Below are 20,916 nucleotides of genomic sequence, written 5' to 3'. Positions count from 1 at the left end.
ATTTGCCACTACACAAAATTAATTTTCTCCTAGAAGTTTCACTCTAAAAAAGATTGAGGGAAAGAGAGAGAGTTTATGACTGTCTGGAGGGCATTTAGAACACTTTATTATTTTCATCAATGTGAATACAGGCAACCCCTCTTAAGATTTAGTGGGTGTGATACATGGGCACTTGTGGTACAGCATACTCCTCAGATCTTACTTCTTAACTCACTCACCATTTTTCAACGTGCTGAGTACTTCTTGCTATCGCTACTGTGCTACTTCACAGCCTCTGTTAACAGACCCCTATTTTATTTTTAGGTAGAGTTTGGATGCTCAACTTTCTTAAATGCGGCTGTACCCATACTGAGATGAATGTGTTGGATGCAGCCTGCCCAAACAATTCTCAGATGCTACAGCACTCAAGAAAACAGTTAAAAAAGAAGGCAGAAACCCAGCTGCTTCCCTTTATTCCCCTGTTCACAATATCAGACCAACATTACAGCTATACATTGACATCACCTCGCATGCCAAACTCCCACTGATGTCAAAGAGTTCTCTGCATGAACAGAAAGCAGTTTATGGCCCTTAGTGTGCAAATAATTCTGCTAAGATCCCTTTTCTTTGAAATGCTGGCTGCAGTGCCATAGGATTTGTTAGACTTTTCAAGGACTTGGCATGCTTTTAGGGTTGTACTCACCAGCACCCATTGCCCTCCCTCACACTGAGTATCCAGAAGCAGCACATAATTGAAATGGAAATTTTGAATTTCTCTCTCTGTTCTTTGGAGTAGAAATTACATCTTGGATCACACATTATATCATCTTGTTCCTTAGAATCATGTTTGCATCATTTTATGCCATGCACATCTGTGGTCTGTTGGCAAGGCACAGATACATTAAGAGAGGGACTCAGAGCTGACATCATCAATTTTTTTAAAAAAAATCTAGGTTTAGTTAGAGGAACAAATACACCCTGCTACAGAGGCAGACTAATTTTGTATATTCCACAGGATCTCACAACATGTCTGAAAAGTAGCTAGCCCAGTTTGTGTTCATACTGTACAGCTATTAAACCATGCTTGAACCAAACTACAGGGGCCTGTTGTGACCTCCTAGGGAGCAGTCTTGAACACAGTTCTAATGCTGTTAAAGCTCAGTGACCCAATGCTCCACAAACAACTTCCGCCCTTCTTAATGGAACCTTCATGCAGAGTGCAGAGGAGCGGAGCCAGCTGGCAACAGAGTTTCACAACACTGGAGCAAATTCTGCCTCCATTGGGTGCAGCAGGTGATCGGTATAGTTCCTGATTTTATTCTTGTGTATATTTTTCAAAATTGGTTTAGTTTTAGAGCTATTGTGGACATAGTTTCCCCTAAAATCATACAACTGTTTTCAGTTAAGAGCAATGATTTTCCTTTTGAAATAATGGCTCAGAGTCACATTAACCCTTAAGTTCAGAAGTCCCTGAAGCTCAAACTGGTCTGACCTACAATATTCAGGACTGAAAACAAATTCTGGTTCAATAGGCATTACACATTTTAGCAAGAAAGGCTGCTTATCAGACAGATTACTTGGTCTGCTTTTCTTTCATTCACACTTGTCTTTCATAGGAACATCAACAGCACTGAGGGCAAAGGCCATTTGGTTCTGGATTCTGGCAGTAAACGTAATGAAAGATAAGTCCCTACAAATCAAGAAGGCAACTGGTCACAGGACTTGGGAAATTATATTTCAGTGGCCAGAGATTTTACTCAACGTACCTTTTCTTGTGTCTTGCACAGAAGACAGTTGCATTCAAAGCAATACTGGCGCTTCAGATGTTTTTGACGCTCACTGCTGGGCATCAGTGATTCAATATAGCTGATAGTGAGCTATGTGCAACAAACAGAAAAAACAGAACTGTTATACTTAAACATCAATTCAGTAAATACTGGTAAGTAGAACTGGTTGAATATGTCCCAGTCATAGAATCAAAGAATATCAGGGTTGGAAGGGACCTCAGGAGGTCATCTAGTCCAACCCCCTGCTCAAAGCAGGACCAATTCCCAACTAAATCATCCCAGCCAGGGCTTTGTCAAGCCTGACTTTAAAAACCTCTAAGGAAGGGGATTCCACCACAAAATTTGATTTCACATAAACGGATACATCCCACTGAGAAAATCTAAATTTTTTTCATGTTAACACTGCCAAATCAAAAATTTTTTAGAACTTTTAATTTTGAGAAAACATTTAATTCTTCAACTTTTTGTCCTGATTTTGAGATGAAAGCAAATGTTGAAGTATCCAAATTTCCTGTAGGATGGAAATTCCATTTTCTGACTAGCTCTGACTGTAATCCCAGACTCCAGCACCATCCAAGTGTCTAAAAATATTTTGACTTAAAGATAACACTTTTATTTGAGAATATACATTCTATTCCATATACGTCAACTAGGTTAGTTTTATTTCAATCCTATCTCACTATTTTAAGTATGTCTACAATACCAATCATTGGAATATTTAAGTGCTGTTTTGTTGTGACTGAAAAAACATATGACTCTCCTATCTAGATTTGCTGAAAATATTCCCAAATACTTGCAAGAAGATACACAACAACTCTGATTGAAAATAAATAATAATACTTGCATCTGTCAACCTCTGGAACTCCTTGCCAGAGGGTTTTGTGAAGGCCAATACTATAACGGGATTCAAAAGGGAACTAGATAGATTCATGGAAGATTGGTCCATCAATGGCTATTAGCCAGGATGGGCAGGAATGGTGTCCCTAGCCTCTGTTTGCCAGGAGCTGGGATTGGGTAACAGGGCATGGATCACTTGATGATAACTTGTCTGTTCATTCCCTTTGGGGCACCTGCCACTGGCCACTGTCAGAGGACAAGATAGTAGGCTTGATGGACCTTTGGTCTGACTCAGTATGGCCGTTCTTATGTTCATTTCTAGCCCTTAAAAAAACCTTAATGCCATTCAGGTAAATTCCAATGTTAGAAAGAAAGAAAGAAAGAAAAGAACATTCCCCACCAGCCAGAAGAAATTTTAAAGGACCAGAATCATGGCATTTATATAATGCTTTATATGTTTAGAGCACTGCATAGGCATTAACTAATAAGAAGGAGATTTTGTAGCAAAACAACAGTGCAGTTCGGCCCTCAGCTGCTTAGTCACATGTGCTGTGGATTACAGGGTACCCAATGACCACTGAAGTATTCCAAAAAGGGCAAAATTAGACATCAGGTCACATTACTACATCTTGCACCTAGATAGTTCAGCTAACAGGAAGACATTTTCACGTGACTCCTAGTTAAATCATGAGACTGTGTTCAAACAGAAATTACAGGGAAACCTTACCAATCTTCACTAATGACTTTGAGACCCAACTGTCAGTTACTGAGTTTTGCAAGTTAGTGGGTAGTATGAGTAAACAAACAATTAACAAGCAAGCATAATGCCTGCACTTAGTTCATTTGTTATTACAAATGTAATTTAATATTTATTACACAAAGAATAACTATGCTAAAGAACATTATTAAGGTTGCAAAGGCAAGCACCCCAAATTTCCACAGGTGAGGGGGAGTGGTGGGGGATAGTATGTGTTCATGTAATTAAAGAGTATATCATAATGCATACACATGGAAGGATCAAATTAAGGATGCCCAAGCAACTTTTATTCTGGCATTTCCAAACGTCTGAGTGCCTGCCTGCAATCTTAACAGGGTGGAAATATGATGCAACAGGTGTAGACCTGGCACCCAGGTATCAGCCCCTTAGAGCAAAGGGGAAACCAGGAAGGAGATTGTGACTCTCAGCTCTCTGTTGAATAACAGATCAGATCAAGTATACCTCACAAGCATGGTTCTCCACACTGATCTACCCATAAGACCAGGGGTGGCTCCAGGCCCCAGCACGCCAAGCGCGTGCTTGGGGCGGCATGCCACAGGGGGCACTCTGCCAGTTGCTGGGAGGGCGGCAGGCAGGCAGTCTTCGGCGGCATGCCTGTGGACGGTCCGCTGGTCCCGTGGCTCTGGTGGACCTCCCGCAGGCGTGCCTGCAGAGGGTCCGCTGGTCCCGCGGCATCGATGGAGCCGCGGGACCAGCGGACCCTCCGCAGACACGCCTGCGGGAGGTCCACCGGAGCCGTGGGACCAGTGGACCCTCCGCAGGCACACCTGGGGGAGGTCCACCGGAGCCGTGGGACCAGCGGACCGTCCACAGGCATGCCGCCGAAGACTGCCTGCCTGCCACCCTCCCAGCGACTGGCAGAGCGCCCCCTGTGGCATGCCGCTGTGCTTGGGGTGGCGAAATGCCTAGAGCCTCCCCTGCATAAGCCTCAGTCCTAACTGGGAGAAGGTGGGAAGGTGTATCAGCCTCCATTAAATAAAGACCCAGAAGCTCAAATCTGAATCATCTTCCCCTAAATCTTGGTGGGAGCTGGATTTGAATCACTGGATCTGATCCCCTTCCTATGATTTTAGGTTTAGGTTGTATCTAAAACCAAAAGAGACCGAATCTGGCTAAAACATGGTCCAAGGAAGCAGAAATCTTGTGGGAACAACCATTCATGTGTGAGTTCTCCATTCAGGGCCAAAATATTGAGAGAAAAGGTCATAAGCTTTCAACACTGCTGAATCTAAGCATTAGAAGTGGTTGAGTTTCAAACCTGAATCACAAAGCACAACCTAAATCTAACAGAGAGTGAACCAACCTCCACTTTGCCCATTTCCAATCTCCAGACCCATTCAATCCCTTTTTCCTTTCTGTTTGTGCTCCTGACAAGAGTACCAAGTATGATGCAGGAAACTTCTTAACAGGAATTAAACTGAAAGCAATTTCTTCTAGGCCACTAAACTGCTATCAGATGATAACAGTCACTAACAACCTGCTCTGAATTTGAATTTATGACCAAGAAGTGAAAGGCAACACAAGATTAATAATTCCTATGATGTGGAACTTTAAAACCCCTTGATTTTTTGTGCAGTTTAAGGGTCTGATCCAGCTCCCATTGAAATCAATGGGCATGTTTCCACTGATTTCAGTGGGAACTGCATTAAGCTGCATTGTTGCTGCCAGATTGAAGGGGAAAATGTAAATGTAACGTTCAAAAACATGACCACTCTCCCAGTGACTAAGTGTATACTAATCATTTAATCAGTTATACGTAGAAGCCCTTAATTAAAGTCTGTCTCTTACACTTGTTTTCATTTTGGATCTGTTCATTAGATGCAAGGCTCATTTAACTTGTACATAATTATGAAATATTCACACTCACCAAATACTGCTTCAATAGTATTTTGCATGTAGGATGTACAGTATTAATTACATTATTAATTCAGTTGACCAAAGCTTTACTGCGTCCAACTGCACCCCAATGGTCCCTTTGAGGATCTGGGCCCAGCCCTTGTTTTGTTTTCTCTTCACCTCTGCTTCTTCCATTCTGCTCCCCTGCTGCTCTGCTCTGTATATGTCAAATCCTGCTTTCGGAGGTGCTCATATCCAGCATTTCAAACATCAGGATTTCAGTCAGTTTCACTGTGCTGCTAGTTACACTCCAGGTGAAGCTGCATGTAGCAACAGCACAGCCCAATACAGCGAAAGGAGATGAGGAAAATAATAGTGGAGAAAAACCATAAGGGAAGGGTAAAAGAGTTCTACTAGGACCAAGATTCACAATGAAATGAAATACAAACTCAAAGTTTCAAAACTGGAGGAGGTTCTTCCACATGGCTCCAATTCCTCAAAAGGGACTTTTTCTCTAAACGTCTTCAATACCTCGGATGGGTACATATGAGAGTAGAACTCAGGGCACAGGCCAGCCACTGGTTTTTAATGTCATATCCAAAAGGACCTCACATATCACATGCAACCCAATTAATCATCTTCATCAGCAAGGTTGTTGGCGATCTCTCGAGGACAAGGATGATCTCTTTTACAGATTTTATTTTTCATGGGTCCTTTGGAGACTGAGGAGTCTGATCCTTTAGTCACAGGCTCATTGGCAGACATTGCAGGTGGTGTTGGAAGACAGGATTGGGCCGCGATTGCTGCATGACAGTTGTCTTTCCTTTCTTTTCTGGAGTTTTTCTGCGACCAGGGCAAGGTGATTTTCCTCAAAAGTGGATGTTCCCTCTCTGACAAGTCTTCGCCAGTTATCCCTATCCTGGGCTGCTGTCTCCCAGTGTGTGGTGTTGATGCCACATCTCTTGATAATTATTCTGAGGGTGTCTTTACACTGTTTCTTTTGGCCTCCTCATTTCCCTTCTCCTTTGGTGAAGTGGGTGTACAGCAGTTGTTTTGATAAGCATATATCAGGCAAACACACACAGTGCCTGCTCCACACTGAACTGAGAGCCCACCCTGCCCCTCATAAGTTGATGCAAGTGCTCCTGGTGAGGATGCTAACACCAGCAGGAGGAGAGTAGTGTGGACATGAACTATCGCAGTAATTACTGCAGTGACTGTATGTCAGCTTAACATAGATTGACTTAACTGTGTAGTGCAGACAAGGCCTAGGTGTATCAGTAAGGTCAAAATAGAAATAGGAGCTGCCCCTCTGTGCACATTTTGGTGTGTGCACTGGCTGGAACCTGTGAGAGCAGAGTATGTTTGTGCATTGATTCCATGGAATTTCACAAGTGTAAAACTGATGCAACTGAGATCAGAGCCCACCATGGAATGTTTGGTTTCCTAAACAAACCAGAACAACCAAATAATTCTCAATGTTGCTAAATCTTGCAATTTTATTATTAGCCTTGTGAAATTTAATTTTTTCTAATGCCCCAGCACTTAGAAACAGGTGATAATATGAGAATCTCAGCTTCCAATCTAAAAAAACAGTAAGATTTTAGCATATGTCGTTGTGTAGAAAAGCTTGTAAATGTGAATCCTTAATGGCACAAAACCCAGAAGGCAAAGAAAAAAATCACCATATTTATTATTAATTTTAAGTCTCATGATTTTAAACCAATCTCTTGAGTTGCTGGGTGGCCTGACTCATGATTTTTGAATTCTTGGGGTTATCTATATTAAATTCTCCATAAACAAGACCCATTTTTACCAGGATTTTTTGTATGTGATGTTAAGAGTGATTAGGTTTTCATCAAGTTCAGAGCTGCCTCAAACTCAGCAGTTTCTCTTTATGGGGATTTGTGCAAACGTATTTTTCTGTTTAACCTGCCCAGTTTCACAGCTCCTGAGATTCACTTTGGTTTTGAGGTTTGAAAGAACCCCAAAGCTCAAAGCAAAATTAAATCAAAACCAGTGTCACATGATTTCATGTCAAAAATATGCAAACCAACAAATTCCTAGCAGATCAGAGAATAAAGCCATCATAACAGCTCCAGTTTGCTCAAAACTGGCAGGGAAAAAGAAAGCGGCACCATTTTTAGATGGACCGTATCTGTTTATCACTTACCTGATAAATATCATTCAATTTAAATGATAAGAGTGTTAGAACCCAATCTAGGCCTGATTCTGATCTCAGTTATACCTGCTCCACTAGAGCTACACTGGGCCTTCCACTTCATATTATACTGACATGATCACAATAGCAGTGTCTAATACCAGTGACTTAACCTCTCTGGATACGTCTACACAGCTGCAGAGAGTCAGTCTCGCAGCCTGGGTTGACTGACTCACACTAGCAGGGCTCAGGCTAGCATACTGAAAATAGCTGTGTACACATTGCTTTGACATTTGGGCTTGGACTGGCACCTTGGGCTCTGAAGCCCATTCCCATTCATAGGCTTCAGAGCCCAATTTCCAAACTGAGCTGGAACGTCCATATTTTTAGCATCCTAGCGTGAGCCCCACTAGCACAAGTCTGTCAACCCAGGCTGCAAGACTCACTCCCAGCAGGTGTGTTGACATACCCTATGTCTCCGTTTCCTCATTGGTAAAATGGGGATCATAAATCACTGGTGCCTGTAAATTGCTTTGAGATCCTCAGTTGGAAAGTGCTACAGAAGTGCGACATTATTTTTATTTCTCACTGGTCTAATGAAAACATAAAATTCTAGTGCTTCGTATTGCCCTTGCAAGGGTCCAGAATTCCCATCGAGTTTGTTCCTGTATGGATAACTACAGAAGGGTGCTCCTTTTATACCCTGGCTTTGAGTCACTACTGTGATTCTTTTTTCCCCAATAAGTGTAATTGATTACTCAGACTTTTATTTGTTATTACCTAAAGTGTCACATTCTGCCTGTAAATGGCTTTCTAATCCTTAAAATTCTTTGAAGTTTCTTGTTGCTACATTACTTGAAACAACATCTTATATATGATCCCAAATCCATTTTGGAAGCACAGTTTTTATACCGATACAGGGCCAGATTCCACCCTGACTTGCACGTTGTACTGCCCCATTGAATCAGATTCTGATCTCAGTTATACTAGAGAGAACGTCGAAAGAGGCAGAGATATAACAGGAAAACCAACTGACATGAGGGTATAAAAAAATGCAGAGCCCCCTACCTTTCCTTCCACACTCCTAATAGATTATTTTTCTTTTCCTTTTTCCCTCTCCAGGTATAAATGATATTCATTTGGTATACTCATTCCAAATATCATTTTATCATTTATACCCATTTTTTCACTAACCTACATGAATGCATAATTAACTGGCATGTAACTCAGTCCACTATTTTGGGTTAAATTAAGGGGCACCTGTTTTACCACAAACCCTCAATGTTAGTTGCTTTTCCTCTGTCCCACATCTGCCCTCTTCAGGCCAGATTTTTAAAAGAACTCAGCTCCCATTTAGGCATCAACACAAGCACAGAACATAAAGAACACCATACTGGGTCAGACTGATGGCCCATCTAGCCTAGTATCCTGTCTTCCAATAGTGGCCAATGTCAGACGCTTCAAAGTGAATGAACGAAACAGGACATTTATCAAGTGATCCATCCCCTGTTGTCCAGTCCCAGCAGCTGGCAGTAAGACGCTTGGGACACCCAGAATATGGGGTTGCATATCTGACCATCTTGGCTAATAGCCATCAATGGACCTATCCTGCATAAATGTATCCAATTCTTTTTTTAACCCAGTTATAGTTTTGGCCTTCACAACAACCCCGGCAACAAGTTCCACAGGTTGACTGTGCGTTGTGTGAAAAAATGCTTCCTTTTGTTTCAAACCTCATGACAATTAATTTTATTAGGTGACCTGTAGTTCTAGTGTTATGTGACGGGTTAAATAACATTCCTTATTCACTTTCTCCACATCGTTCATGATTTTATAGACCTCTATCATATCCCCCATTAGTGTCTCTTTTTCATGCTGAACAGTCCCAATCTTTTTATTCTCTCCTCATATGGCAGCTGTTCCATACCCCTAATCATTTTTGTTACTATTCTCTGTACCTTTTCCATTTCTAACGTATCTTTTTTGAGATGGGGTGACCAGACCTGCAGGCAGTATTCAAGCTGTGGGTGTACCATGGATTTATATATTGGCATTATGATATTTGTGATTATATTTTCCAATGTGCATTATTTTGCAATTATCCACCTTGAATTTCATCTGCCATTTTGTTGCCCAGTCACCCAGTTTTGTGAGATCTCTTTGTAACTTTCTGCAGTCTGCTTTGAACTTAACTATCTTAAGCAATTTTATATCATCTGAAACTTTGCCACCTCACTGTTTACTCATTTTTCCAGATCATTTATGAATATGTTGAACAGTACTGGTCTCAATACAGATCCTTGGGGAACATCACTATTTACTTCTCTCCATTCCGAAAAAACCTGTTTCCTATCTTTTGAGAGGACTTTCCCTCTTATTCCATGACTGCTTAGTTTGCTTCAGAGCCTTTAGTGAGGGAACTTGTCAAAGGTTTTCTGAAAGTCCAAATACACTATGTCCACTGAATCAGCCTCTAATTGCCAGGATCACCTCTGGATCAAGAAACTGAAAATAGCTCAACATACTGAGAGCTGATCTATTTTGAAAATCTGGTCTTTATTTCAATGCCTAAATGGGAGCTGAGAGTTTTTCAATATCTGCTCCCACATGCGTAAGTTGCACTCATTTTTAAGCTCCTGCGGCTGCCAAAGTCATTGCAAATTACATCTGTTTTCTGAGCAGCTTAAAATCAGCTACTAACAAACACCATACTTATCTCACCACTGATTCTGGGCCAGAGGCTTCCATGAGTGATGAATTCACTTCCAAATTTAGACTTGGTGTATCATAGCTTCTTAGGTCAAAGTCATAGTAGAGTTAGTGCACTGGTCTTACAAATCAGGAAATGAGAATTCTATTCATGTTTTTGTAGTAGGCCCATTGTTGTGCTATATGGAGTGACCTTCATGCCTTTGTAAAAGCTGATTTTGTGCAAAGAAACATTTCGTTAAATTCAATTGGAAAAAAATCCAAGCATGGAGAAAAATGAAGTAGCTTTAGAGTTTAGGATCTGTTCTTGCATACTGTGGAGACCTTGTTAAAGTTTATTCCACTCTTTTTCGTAATAAATAACTCACATCAGTAAATTGGTAAGAGGTAAGAAGGGCATGCAGTAGAAAAAGAAAAAGGAAGAAAAATAAGTGTATACATTTTTGGCCTGAAGTTTGCAGCTGATAACTGCAAAAAAACACTTTGAATCCTGAAAGATTGTTCCTGGCAAAAAAAAGTATGTACTGCAAAGATGTTTTCCTTGATTTTCCTAAAGAATCTTATTATTATGGCTATGAAGGATTTTCACCCTTTACTTATCTCCATTGCATTGTTGTTTAGAGGGAGATGATTTTTAAAAAACAAAAATAATATTAAGACTATAGAACATCAGATATTGCAAAGTTGTAAATGTGGAATCTATATGCCCTTCAGTTCCCCCAAAGACTGAGACACATAAGTGCATTGGATTGAAGCCAGGCCCTGGTTCTACAAAGACTTATATTGGTCAGTATTGTGATCTCAGAGGGTCTATTCGTGTACATAAAGTTACGCACATGCATCAGTCTTTGCAGGATAATGGCCTTACTCAGCAAATTTCAACACCAAGTCGGTGTGATATTTGTTTAGCTGGAAATATTTCAGCCATCACAACTGACTTTAAAAGTAGTACAAATGGCAACTGAAAAACAAGTTGAGAATTCCTCAGATCAAAACACATAAATCACTTTGAAAGGGATTTCTCCAAGTCATTTTTAATGAAACCGACAAGCAAACAAACCCTGTCTTGCTACTTTCACTGCCAACAAAAGGTTTACTGCTACAGTGTGGTGGCAGCCTCTCAAACTCCTATTGTTGTGATGACTTAGTGAGCATTGCAATCGTTCCAGAAATATCATGCGTTTCCATCAGGGTAAAGACGTCCAAATACAAACAAAATTAAGTGCCTAAAGGAGGAATGGAGGAACAAGAATTTATCAAGGCTGCCTGTGATTTACGAGACGTAATGATTATGGGGCCCAGCCAGTGTGAAGAGATGATTCTATTTATCATCTTCTCCCTGATAGCTATGTGATAGAAACTAGCATCAATATATCATCAAAATATTAAACTGGTGGCCCTGCAGTCTGGCATTTATTTAGGGAGATGTCACTGCTGCAGGTGTCAGTGATGGAAGGGAGGACAAGTTAATTACCTCTTCACCAATCTGGATCTCCCGGACAGACCGCAGTAGAAGCTGGCGTCCCTCAAAAACAATCACACAGTTTGGGTCACAGCTGTGGTTCAGGAGAGACATGCTGGTGGCGGGGGGGGGGGGGGGTAGAGGGAGGGGAGGGAAGGGGGGAAACAGAGAACATTAGAGAGAAGGATCCTCCACTGCCAGTACCTCCTGAATTATTAACATGAGCTGACTAAGTTACATCTAATGCACCAGGCAATCTGTTTATCAGACAAGGAAAATCCCTGGTATTCAAGTGTGGTTGGTTAGGTGAAGAAAATGAAGGTTTAGAAGATTTATATTCATTAAAAATAGGAGCCCCGCCTTGATCATTCTCCTTGATCTGCACATGTGATCATTCTGCCTTCTCACTGTTCTGCATGGAAAGGGCAGGGCGGGGGTTGCTTACTCCCTGTGAGGCTCTGTGTGAGGGGAAAGGGGTGAGCCTGGGCAGAGTATATAGGCTGGAGACAAGGCAATGTGTTCCATTCCCATTGCTCCCCCACCATATAGAATTCAGGGTAGAAACAGAATACATCCTGGAACTGTATTATATTTCTATAGGTGGTACTGAAGGCATCAGGGATCCAACACCTCCCTTTGGATACTCTGGCCTCCAGAGGATCCATAGGATTTGTGGGGCGGCACTGCAGCCTGTTCCATGGTATGTGGGAGAGGGGAGTAGTACACACATGCACAAACACATATGCCTTCCCATAGAACAATTTGGGAGGAAACTCTGAGGACAGCCTCACCGAAATCTTCTCTCCTTAGCCCCCTCCATTGGAGGAGATGGTTTGCAGTAATTTTTTTCTCTCTCTCTGTTTTGCATTCCCATGTGACGATGTCTTAGCACTGATCTGACTGTACCAGTCAGTCCTCAATTGCATAACACCCAGGGCAGAAGCTTGCCCTGTCATGGTGATGGTCTACTGAACCCTTCATAAAAGAATTCCAGTATCATCAGGGCGGAATCGAATTCTGGCTCACAGTCCTTATCCCCATACTAACAAGTAAATTCAACCCAACACCTTTGTGTAAACTCACATTAACAAAATGTGGCTCTCTGTCCCCTTCTAGTAGGTTAGACTGTGTACAGAGGTTTATGCTATTGCCTTTGAGGTAATGGGTCTGGTCTGTTAGCTCAAGCAATAGATGCTCATGATTTTACATCCAGAAAGGCTGTAGTTCAATCCCCATAGAAAATTCAAGTAGGATGGTTCTTACACTGAGTAACTCTTGGATAACTTGCTTTTTGATTGCTAATAGGGGGTATCTACCACTTAGCCACCAGCCACCTCTCGGCCAATGTCCACCTTTGATTACTAGGCCTTCAGGCAGACATTACCAAGGGACCATGGAGGACTGGTATGTGACATGGGGAAATGGGATGGGATGTAATCTCTTCAGGAAAAAAGCTGACGCACTGAGTGCCAGATCCTGCATGGTCACACCTCTTTTCCCATTGCCTTAATGTTCTGGAGGACGTTGAGAATGAGAGGGAGTGCATAAAATACGTTCAGCGATCTCCAATCCAGCTAAAAGAGAAGGAGACACCAGGAGGGAGGAGCAGCTGTGTGATGTGAAACCCTTCAGAGACAGCCCCTCCAAAGCTGTACATGAAAGGGAGCAATGATAGATTGCCCCCCCTGCAGGGCTCCTTTCTTTCTTTATCATACTCAACAGATTCAGTGTTGATGGGAGTGACCTTTCTGTCATCCAAAATGGAAGCTGTTCTGGTAGACCAGGTGGAAGGCTTTGCCAAGGGTTGCACTGAACCATTTCTGGCCCCAGTCCTGCACTGAACCATACAGAAGCCCCTATGAATCTTGAGGAGGTCAAAGAAACCTATCTAGGCAAGGAAGCTCTCATCTGACCATCAGCCCCTGTGCACTAAGGAGATAGCTGGGAACAGGAGGACAGAACACCAACATCTGAGATTTGTACCTTCTCCATTTCTAATGTAGCGTTTCTGAGATAGGGCAATCAGAACTGCATGCAGTATCATGGTGTGGGCGTATCAAAGTGCCATTATAATATTTTCTTGATTACTCTTAATTTTCATATCTAAAATCCTACATTCCCTTTCAGTGTGACAAAAAGAAAGGTGGTGGGCTGCAAAAACCCTATTCTTTACCCAAGCTTCTTGCTACTTTCTTAAGAAGCCCAAGTCTCATGTTTTAGTGGCAACATTTATCCTTACCCCTGCCAGGAAGAGATTAGGGTCTCCATGAGAACAAGAATTCAGGTATAAAGAGCTGTCCTGTCTAAACTATGTTAAAACTCTGCAATTAGGAGTTTAAAAATATTTTTAAACTCAATCATGTTTTTCATGTTCTTGCAATTTATTTGCATTTCCTAATTTCTTATTTAGCAATGGTATCTGCTACTTCAGTGACCCCTCTAGCTAGCTACAAATATAAATAAATAAATACATACATACATAAATAAAAAATAAAAAGCCACACACAGAGTTTTTGCCTGTGAATGAAACAGTGTCCACAGTACCTGGGATACAGGCCAACACCAACATCCTGCATCTCTCCATTACTGATGGTGAAACAGTTACAGGTCACCTGTAAAAACAAGGGGGAAAATCCAGGATTACCAGCGTCATTTAGAAATGTCATACCTAAGTGAAAGAAACTTTCAAAATAAAATGCAAGGGCATTTTGGTAATTAGATTGCAGATATTCAAGCCCAACACTGATACTCTTTCATTTTAGAGCAATCACATCTGGGACACACTCTCCTGTAAAACTACAGTCAATTAAGAGCAGAAATATTAGTATCCTGCAAAAATGTGAAGTTAAACACATGCAGAGGCCCTATTTTCCTGTCCAGAGGGGAGGAAATATATGAAGCCTGCAAAGCACTGCATATAGACAATATAGTGGGGAACAGTGGCTGTTGTGGCTATACAAAGTAGCTGTTTCTGACCAGACCTGTGTCAAGCTGCCACAGTACAGTTTATGAAAAACAGTGGAGCCCCAAGAATGAACCACAGCTTTGAGGTAAATAGCTATACTGACTGCGGAAATGCAGCGTGTGCCTGTGTAAACACAAAGAATGAGTACCTGATGGGTGATTTCTTGCATGACATTCATTTTCATGAGTGGGGAAAGCAGGGATAACTCAAATGGGGAAGCTATAAGACATCTTATTTTAATTATTCTCATAGGAAAAGAGAAATATCTTCTTCCATTTTATATCGCATACCGAATTGTATAGTGTGTTTTTCTCTCATACAGTTTTCAGGATTGAAATGGATTTAGAACTGAGATGAGAAAAGGAATAATTACTCGCAACTAGAGAAGAGCCCAAGCTAAAACCCTGGCTCTGAACTTTGGTGGTGTTCAAAATCCAAACCTAGATCCAAATTTTGCAAGTGGCCACTGTTATTATAATGTATTGACCCAAAAACTAGAATGCAAAAACGTGCTGCATTTTGATGTATTCCAAATCTGGATCTGAATTCTGTGTTAGAGTCCATCTGACTTTATTTGGAATAACGGAGGGGAAATACTTTTTAATTTTTGATAACATGTGAGATATGTCATGTCATCAGTTACATATTGATAAATAGGGCCCTACCAAATTCACAGCCATGAAAAATGTCACGGACCATGAAATCTGGTCTTCTCCCACGAAATCTGGTCTTCTGTGTGCTTTTACCCTATAATACACATATTTCATAAGGGAGACCAGCGTTTCTCAAATTGGGAGTCCTGACCCAAAAGGGAGCTGCAAGGTTATGTTAGGGAGGTCACAATATTGCCACCCTTAGTTCTGTGCTGCCTTCAGAGCTGGGCAGCCATAGAGCGGCAGCTGTTGGCCAGGCGCCTAGCTCTGAAGGCACTGCCTCGCCACTAGCATGCAGAAGTAAGGCATACCATAATAATACCATACCCTGCCACCTTTACTTCTGTGCTGCTGCTGGAGGCGGCTCTACCTCCAGAGCTGGGATCCCGGCCAGCAGCCGCCACTCTCCAGCAGCAGTGCAGAAGTAGGCAGGACTTTGGAGTGGAGCCCGGAACTGGAGCACGGACCTGTAGGTTTTTGCCCAGATCTGGAGTGGAGTTGGAGCAGAGCAATTCAAAAATTTGATTGCTCCAAATCCCTGGAAGCAAGGGTAGCAGTACTGCAACCCCCCCCTACAATAACCTTGTGCCCCCCCAACTCCTTTTGGGGTCAGGACCCCTACCATTACATCACCATGAAATTTTAGATTTAAATAGGCGAAATCATGACATTTATGATTTTTAAAATCTTATGACCAGGAATTTGACCAAAATAGACTGTGAATTTGGTCCCTTTTCTTTGCAAACATTTCTGTTTATAGAAACATAACTAGTTATAACAGACTATAAGGGTATGTCTACACACCAAAGAAAAACCTGCAGCTAGCCCCTGCCAGCAGACTTGGGCTTGCAGGGTTCAGGCTGCGGGGCTGTTTCATTGCTGTGTAGACTTCTTGGCTTGGACTGATGCCCAGGATTTAGGACCATGAGGAGGTGGGAGGGTCCCAGTACTTGGGCGGCAGCCTGAACCCAGACGTCTACACAGCAACGAAACACCCCTGCAGCCCAAGCCCAAGTTGAGTTTTTCTTTGCCGTGTAGACCACACGTATCCTAAGATAAACAAGAAAAATGTCTGAAACTTTTTTTTTAAGTTTGATTTTCCATTGGCATTGTTAATTCTCTGCAGAGTGGGAAAAGAGTTATTGCGGAGATCTGGCAGGTGTGAGTTTTGAAAAATCACCGAGTTTCTTCATATAATATAACCGCCCTGAGATTTATGCCTAATTTAAAGAAATACACTGAAACACATAATATTATATTTTTACCTCTGGAACTCACAAATTAATAATTGCCAGTGTGTTAACCATAAAGAGAAAAATAAAATTCTCCTTCAGAATTGTCTAATAAAATCTGATTTAAATGAAGATATATGCAGTAAGATATGCCTTTTAATGGTTAGATAATAATGGATTAGTCTGTTATTTCTGTAACCCTTACAAACATTCCTGATCACTTAATACATCTTAATTACTTCTCTCCTACTGATATTAGATATATAATACCAGACAACACTTCTGAATTAAGATTAGGCCTTGTTAAGTAGCAATTATATATCTCACAAAAATATTGTCTTGACTCTGGTATATAGTGAAAGAACAGATTGCCAGGTTTCTTCTCTGTACTGGATTATGCAATAAAAAAGGTCATTCATAGTAGATCTAAATTCATCCCCTTTCTCCAGAAAATCTGCTACAGTATCTCACTCATTATTATCATGAAGTATTTATATTAATTATGTTGACTCCTGAACAGTGCAGATTTTGTGGAGAGCTTTTACAGTTTCCCAATAAGTCTAGTTATTTTTGTAGTGTCGGGTGAAAAATGTTTACACACAAAGTGAAAACAACAAATTTTACTTTCCCCTCTTTTTGTAAACATGCACAAGTTGTGAATTTTCATTACAAAATTTATTTTACCGAGGTGAAAAGAAGATGTGCTTCTAGACTCAAACACTGTGAACTTTGGGAAGTTTAAGTCCTGATAAGAAACTTGGTAACTCCAAGACCATTGAAATATATTTTTTTCAGGGCAATTAGTTATAAGAAGTAGTTACAAAAAGCAGGTTTAGCTATAATGTTCACTGACAGGAAATATAATGTGTCAGAAGAAAGGAACACCCAGAGGATGACCAAGACAAATTCTGAGTTTTAGGAGAGATCTACCCCTTTGACACCCATAAGCTCAACAGTAGAATCCAAATGCCTTTGAGACTCTGCCCACCTCAGTTCCGTGATGAGATGTCTCTACTCCTGTCATAAACAGATGGTTAAGGGTTCATGTCTCTTTTACCTGTAAAGGGTTGACTAGCTCAGTAAACCTGGAACACCTGACCAGAGAACCAATCAAGAGACAAGATACTTTCAAACCTCGGTGGAGGGAAGCCTTTGTTTGTGCTTTTTAGGTTTTTCTTTGTTCTCTCTGGGTTCTGAGAGGGACCAGACATGTATACAGACTCTCCAATTTTCTGAAACAGCCTCTTCTATTCAATTTAGTAAGTACCAGTTAGAAAGGCGGTTTAGTCTTTGGATTGTTTTCTTTATTTGCAAATGTGTATTTTGCTGGAAGGATTGTATCTCTGTTTGCTGCAACTTGTATTTGTGCTGGGGGGAGGATTCTCTCTAGTGTCTATAAGCTGAAAGACCCTGTAACATTTTCCATCTTGATTTTACAGAGACACTTTTTACTTTCTTTTCTTTCTTTTATTAAAAGCTTTTCTTTTTAAGAACCTGATTGATTTTTTTTTATTTCTTGGGTAAGACCCAAGGGAGGGGGTTTGCACTCACCAGGGAATTGGTGGGAGAAAGGAGAGAAGAGGGGAAAGAAAAACCTGATTTCTCTCTGTGTTAGGATCACTAACTCTCTCTCAGGGAGAGTCTGGGAGGGGAAATGAAGGAGGGGGGGAAGGTGAATTTCCTCTTTGTTTTAGATTCACGGAGCTTGAATCTGTATAGTCTCTCCAGGGTAACCCAGGGAGGGAAAGTCTGGGAGGTGGAAGGAGGGGAATAGTCAGCTTCTCCTCGTTTTTAGATCCAAGGAGTTTGGGTCTTGGGGTCCCCAGGGCAGGTTTTGGGGGATCGGCAGCGTACCAGAACACTATACTTCTGGTTGGTGGCAGCACTATCAGATCTAAGCTAGTAATTAAGCTTAGAGGAGTTCATGCAGGTACCCCATCTTTTGGACGCTAAGGTTCAGAGTGGGGGTTCATATCTTGACAACTCCTGAGATAACTAAACCATTTAAGGCTTAATCAGAACGTAGAACTGCACCTAGCAGCAAAGTGATAGTCTCTGAAGAGCCCAGAGCACAGGTGTAATACGTTCTTGTTCTCTATTCTACCTTAAAAGCATAAGGGATGTATCATCTTCTGGCTGAAGATTCTAGGTGCTTGTGGTGAAGTGTACAAGTCCCACACTGGCCATAACAGGATTAATGAGCAGGTGGCACTGCCCTGCCACACCAATGAGAGAGATCTGATTTGGAGGGAGGATCTTAAAAGGGAAAAGCACATCACAGTTGGCAGCAGAGCTAAAAGTGCTGTAAGAAATGAAAGGACATAGACAGAAATTTCCTTGCGTGAAGAGGAATTCAAAAGCCTAGTACAGAACAATTTAAAAAAGGAATGATAAAAAATCTGGATCAACAAAAAAAGAGGAAAATGATTTTTTTGAATTGTGTCCTAGAGTTGAGGATAATGACATACGTCAGGCTCAGGAAAGGAAAAATGAAGGGCTTTTGTTTAGAGTACTTACAGGCTATTGCGGCTTAAACAAAAATAAACAAATACAAAGATGGACTATGTGAGCACTGTAATGTAGAAGAAACAATTGATCACCTTTATGGGTATGTAAGGACTTTGATAAAGAAAAAGAAAAGATTTATGAGAAATTTAGAAGGCATAAGGTAGCAAAAGTTACATTACATCGTTTAGTAAAAATATTGGGGAAACGAGGTTGTTACAATACCTGAAAAACATAGGGCAGAACAAGAAAATATAAACCATTAGGTATTTAGGAATTATAGTTGGTGGAGGATGTACACCAGTGGTGGGCAACCTACGGACTGTGGGCTGTAAGCAGCCCATCAGGATAATCTGCTGGGGGTCCACCAGACAGTTTGTTTACATTTTCATGGCTGCCCGCACTGTTTCCTGCAGCTCCCATTGGCCGGGAATGGTGAACCACACCCACTGGGAGCTGTGGGCAACCATGCAAATGTAAAAAAATTGTCTGGCGGACCCCCAGCGGATTACCCTGATGGGCCGCAGCTTGCCCACCACTGATATAGACCATCTAGTCAAGTCTGTTTCTCCATGAAATAGAAAAAAAGAAAAGTAGGTGGCAGATGGGAGAGAGGGCCGGCTAAAGCCAAGCGCTCCTCACCTAACTGCTCCTTGATGGCCCCTCCCTCAAGAAAGATGCATCTTTTGAGGAGACTATTTCTCCATATCAGTCTGTGAGCCTAGTTTTGACCGCAACTCAACGAAAGACTCTCTGAAGGCAGAGGGATGAACCACATCCCTGGGACAATTCATTTGTGTTTCTTTTGTATTTGTTGAGAACCCTGGAAAGGGCAAGGCTAGCTGTTCAGGGCTGAGGCTCTTACAACTGGTTGGTGAGTTGGAACATCCAGTGTTGCAGGGTGGCTTGCCTCTTTAGGGCTGAAAGGCTGGGGCTAGTCAGCCCTAGTTACAGAATGAGGCAAACCTAGGCTGAATCAGGTAATTCCTTGTAAAGGGCAGCAGATGTCTCCAGTGAAGGGGGATGTTCAGAGGGAGAAAATATTCCTAGGAATGAGCAGGCTCCAGCAGAGATTCCTGGGACTGAGACTCCAGGCAGGGAGGTGCTGGGAGTGGCCTGCTACAACAGAAAAGGTTCCAGGCAAGAAGACCTGGGAGTAGGGTGATCAGAGACTGCTAGGAGTGAGCAGGCTCCAGCAGAATGTCCCGGGAGATGGGACTGAGACTATAGGCAGGAAAGGCCTGGGAGTGACAAGAGGGTAAAGAATGGATTTTGATTTGGAACACTGAGTTTTACTTTTGAGTTTGTTTTATCTGAATAAACCCAGACCCCAAGAAAGGATGTTGTGGATGGACAAAAGGGATGTGTGGAGTTTAAGCCCTTTGAGGGAGAAATTGTTAGTAGGGCACCACAGAGACACTCCTAGCCACAAGTGGGTGCACGGGAGGCAGGTGACCCAGTCATCACCAGCCAGAGGCCCAAGTGAGTGCAGAGGCCCAGCCCAGAGTCCGGGGGTGCCCTGTGGAAGGAACTCAGTGACAGTGGCCTTCAAGAGTTGCCCAATGTAGGGCAAGTTACAATTCTGTCCTTTCCATCTCAGGTACTTATATGGTCCCCATTACCATGCAATATGAGTGCCTCACCATCTTTGACGTATTTATCCTCACAAAACCCTGGTCAGGTAGTGAAATACTATCCAAATATTAATTATCCCCATTTTACAGATGAGGAACTGAGGTCAGAGAGTAAATTACTTGTCCAAGCTTACATAGGAAGTCTGTGGTAGAGCAAAGAATTGAAGTCAGGTGTCCTGAGTCCTAGGCTAACACCTAAACCATTCGACCATCCTTCCTCTCGCTTTAAAAGGAGGAGCGGAAAGCATAGACCACTGTGGAGAAATGTATGTATGAAGTAGGCTAGAGGTACAATTGTGACAATAAAAAGTTAACCTTTGCCAAGACATACTACAGTTATCTGCAGGTCTCAGTACAGAGGGGAAAAACTGTGGCAAT

The 20,916-nt window shown here is 41.9% G+C and overlaps 1 protein-coding gene across 4 annotated transcripts in view; it reads right to left on the bottom strand.

Annotated features, from left to right (window-relative positions):
• SMYD3 (SET and MYND domain containing 3) overlaps positions 1-20,916 on the bottom strand; it is a 690,401-nt gene that overhangs the window by 108,532 nt on the left and 560,953 nt on the right. For 3 of the 4 annotated variants that reach the window (XM_050950434.1, XM_050950437.1, XM_050950436.1), the window contains 3 exons: positions 14,094-14,161; positions 11,562-11,664; positions 1,746-1,856 (listed from right to left, as the gene is read on the bottom strand). In XM_050950434.1, coding sequence (XP_050806391.1) covers positions 1,746-1,856; positions 11,562-11,664; positions 14,094-14,161 — 282 coding nt within the window. The remainder of the gene's footprint in view (positions 1-1,745; positions 1,857-11,561; positions 11,665-14,093; positions 14,162-20,916) is intronic. The other variant, XM_050950435.1, reaches the window with a different exon arrangement.

The sequence above is a fragment of the Gopherus flavomarginatus genome, chromosome 4 (assembly GCF_025201925.1).
Source record: "Gopherus flavomarginatus isolate rGopFla2 chromosome 4, rGopFla2.mat.asm, whole genome shotgun sequence".
NCBI classification, from domain to species: Eukaryota; Metazoa; Chordata; order Testudines; family Testudinidae; genus Gopherus; species Gopherus flavomarginatus.
Note: the sequence above shows the minus strand (reverse complement) of the source record. Positions and strands in the feature narration are given on the sequence as shown.